Raw genomic sequence first — 3,486 nt, 5'->3', positions numbered from 1 at the left:
GAGCCGAGATCTCCTTTGCGCTCCTTGGGGCTCAAAGGAGCTCACGGCCTCGCCTAAGAGCTCCTGCCGCATTAACACTCCGGCTCCCGATAGCGACTAGAGCCCAAAGGAGTTGTTGGTCCGCCGCCTCCGGTGCGCGACAGAGCACCACGGCGCCGAGCCGACGAGCTCCAGAAAGCTCTATGGGGCTCAAAAGAGCTCACGGCTGTGATCTTCCGGTCTCTACCACCGTATCTCCCGGAGATCACGGCCTCCCTAAGAGCTTCCCGCGGCGTAGATACCGGAGCACCTGACAGCGACATAGAGCTCAAAGGAGCTGTTGGTCCGCCGCCTCCGGTGCGTGACAGAGCGCCACGGCGCCGAGCCGACGAGCTCCAAAAGCTCTCGCTCAAAAGAGCTCACGGCGTACATGCAGGCGAGCCGATGCAACAGAGCTCATCATGCTCTCGCTGGCTGCGGCTCTACCACCCCATCTCCCAGTTCTGAGAGAGCCCTGCGGCGTTCATGCTGGAAAGCTGTGGCATTCTCACTGCCAATTCTCCTCCAACTGCAGCGTGAATGACGGTGATTCACGAACCGCGGGCGCGGAGTATCAACTTGCTGCTTACAGACTCTCTCACGGGCTACAGCGTTTACGGTGCGGAGCTCTCGGGTGTGAGGATTGTCACATGTAAAGCTCGAAGGAGCTTCTATCTCGCTTACGAGGGCGTATCTCCAGCCTGTTGTTAGCTTGTCCATCCCATTGCGAGAGGAACTCACACAGGGCCGAAAGCATACATATCTAGCCTACGAACAGATTGCGGCAGTTATTTCGTCTCGTCTCCTACTGGTGGCACCACACTGAGCGCACACAAGATTGCGGCAGCTGTGAGGATTGCCCACACCATACCCCAGTTAGTCTACAAGTGTCAGTCAGCGAGGTCGGCCTGGTAGAAGGTCTTTACGACATACTGTGCCCTTGGAGCGTCCCTCGACAGTAGATCCCGCAGTTGCCGCCTGTATGGTGTCGCGTACCTCCACCGGAAGGCTTTCTGCTGCATGCGCTTGGAGGGGTTTCGGTGCAGGTGGGTCTAGGAGAGTTCATCAGCGGTACATAGATCCTACTAGTCGAACATGCACGAACCCAGTTCCACGGTCTCCCATATAATGCAGGTTGAGTCGCCATTCTCGTTGAAGATTCCAGTCGCGATCTGGAAGCGGTAGTCTGCGGGCTTTGCAGCAGGTATGCAGTGCTCCTGATATTGAAAGTTCTTGAATACTTGATCAGTTAACGCGGAATGAACAAACGCACCGATAAGGCAAGTACCGGAGCGCCATCTATCAGGTGGTTAGCACCAGTTGGAAGCTCCGAAGGCACTACCAACTTACTTGGAATGTTAAGGGTGTGCATCTTACCCAAATTCAGATCCCAGATTGTAACCTTGCCCGAGAGGCTCCCTCCCACCAAAGCCCGACCGTTATGTATGAAGAGGATTGGGGTCGGACGAGGCTTCCCCACCTCGTGCGTCATCAAGCCTACGGGTGTCTCGTCGTGGAGACGATAGACGTCGAACCCGCGAACTAAGTTCGACACGGCAATATGCTTACCATCGGCCGAGAGGCTCGCGTGTGCACTGCAATGAGTCAGTATACTGGATGAGAGTTAGAGGCGTTGAGAGCGTACAGACATTTTACCATGCAATGAGATGGTACGGGTACTCTGCCAGGTCTTTGCATCGAATACTCTGAGCGATCTCGTCATCAACGTAACCGAACTTGTGCAATACACAATACGCGTGCTTACTGAACACCGTGAAACATGTACGTCACGACTAGCAGCGGTTGCTGGGTAGAGCCCATCCAATGCAAACTGGTCACGATAACCTCCTTGTGCTCGTTGTGCGAGGTCTTCGGTGGCTCCGGAAGTTGAACCTGGCAGACAAATCTTTGCTCTAGAGTGCATGAGAGGATATAAGCGGTGCTGGTTAGCACAGTACAGGATCAGCGCGTACCCTTGTCGCGCCACTGCCACACTTTGAGCTCGCCGAACGCACCAGAGGCGACGCGGGCCCCGCTCATGGCCAGGTGCTCCACGGGATACTTGTGAGCCCAGAACCCGCGCATAGAGAAGTCATTCTGGTGAAAATATCCATGAGAACGGAAGGACGTAGCCACAGATGAATAAGATACCAGAGCTTTGCACACGGACAGCAGGAGGATGTTGCCATCCTTCGTTCCAAAGAGAAGGCTTTCCTCGCACCCTGTCCATGTAATAGAGAGAACCGGAGAGATTCCGGAGAATCTGTACAACAATTTCCCATCCGAGACTCTCCATATGCATACGTGGCCGTCTAGGCCGGCCGTGGCCACGTAGGTGCCTTTGGGGCTAAAGGCGACAGCAGTGATGCCTCGGGTGTGTCCATTATTGAGGTGGACCTTCTGCTTGTAGCGTAGTGGCATGAATCAGTGTATCAGCGGGAGAGGGACAATATCAAGGTCGAAGTGTGGTGCAGCCATCCCGACGCGTCCGAGGCGTGCGATCATCATCAGCGTGTCGCGGTCACGTGCCGCAGAACGGTCTTCGTGTCCGGCCCGAAGGTCGGTTCTTTGTCTTGACCTTCATGGCGTTCCCCGGGCTGCTTTGTTCAGCGCCCAGTTTTAGGACGGGCTCCTCCTGAGCCTGAGCCACAATCCTCTCGTCAACTCTTTCAACTGCTGCTGCTTCCCACCGCAATGTCTCTGTACGAGTACGTGATCTTTTGCGACACATACGTCTGACTCCTGTTGGGTCTTACCCTCTCCTTGTCAGACAAGCATTGGTCGCCTTCTCTGCGAGTGGCACCATCACGTTCCGCGACGAGATGGTCTCTGGTCGCGTTGTCCCTTTTGGTGCTCCCGATCGCTTCCAGCGCGTTCATGTCCTCATTGTGGAGTGTGCCAAAGATTACTGTGAGCGTGGATGTCCAGCTCGATATACTTACCTCGCGCTGACGGACTCGTAGATGGCCTGGTCGTATCCCAACTCGCCGATGGTGTGGTTTCCGCTGATCCACCGGTCACTGTGGCAAACCTTCTCTTCCCGGATTCGAGAGTGATATTCGACATATGGCAGGTATGTGCTTCTTAGGCTCCCCTCAACTTGGGCACGCTCACTGATATTTCCCCACAGTCTGTCTGCACTATCTACGTTACCGTTGAGGCCACTTGGCGCTTCAAGCTCCACTTCGACGTCAGCCATGAGTTCTGGGAGGTGGCTCGAATTATATCCGAGTCTATGGCAGTGTCCGCCGTCTATCAAGAGGAGCTCACCAGGCTGATTTGGGACGCTGTCCTACTCCACGTCCCTACGCATACCGTCCCCATGGACGTCGACGCCATGGACCTCACACCTCTCGCCAAAACCCCTCGAGAGCACATCGGCGTTCAAGTCGGCGACGATGGGCTGGTTCAGGCTCAGGACGACAACAGCGTCGTCGCTACCCCTCAGGAGGACGGCAGCAACACCGA

At 55.7% G+C, this 3,486-nt stretch overlaps 2 protein-coding genes across 2 annotated transcripts; one reads left to right on the top strand and one right to left on the bottom strand.

Moving 5' to 3' along the window:
- Window positions 1-1,267: 1,267 nt before the first annotated feature.
- On the bottom strand, window positions 1,268-2,439 carry L226DRAFT_474601 (WD40 repeat-like protein; the record flags this gene model as incomplete). Its single annotated transcript, XM_067676619.1, has 5 exons — window positions 1,268-1,613; window positions 1,668-1,724; window positions 1,784-1,931; window positions 1,992-2,115; window positions 2,170-2,439. 5 exons carry the CDS (start codon window positions 2,437-2,439, stop codon window positions 1,268-1,270), a joined length of 945 nt encoding a protein of 314 aa, XP_067528219.1.
- Window positions 2,440-2,712: 273 nt separating this feature from the next.
- L226DRAFT_527729 (uncharacterized protein) lies at window positions 2,713-3,424 on the top strand (the record flags this gene model as incomplete). The annotated part of the gene is made up of 4 exons (XM_067679164.1): window positions 2,713-2,726; window positions 2,789-2,928; window positions 2,982-3,091; window positions 3,149-3,424. Coding segments are annotated over 4 exons (540 nt in total), but the record flags the coding sequence as incomplete, so codon positions are not given.
- Window positions 3,425-3,486: the final 62 nt, after the last annotated feature.

The sequence above is a fragment of the Lentinus tigrinus genome (assembly GCF_003813185.1).
Source record: "Lentinus tigrinus ALCF2SS1-7 unplaced genomic scaffold L226scaffold_141, whole genome shotgun sequence".
Lineage (NCBI taxonomy): Eukaryota > Fungi > Basidiomycota > Agaricomycetes > Polyporales > Polyporaceae > Lentinus > Lentinus tigrinus.
The sequence above is the reverse complement of the archived record's forward strand: the minus strand, read 5'-3'. Positions and strand labels throughout refer to the sequence as shown.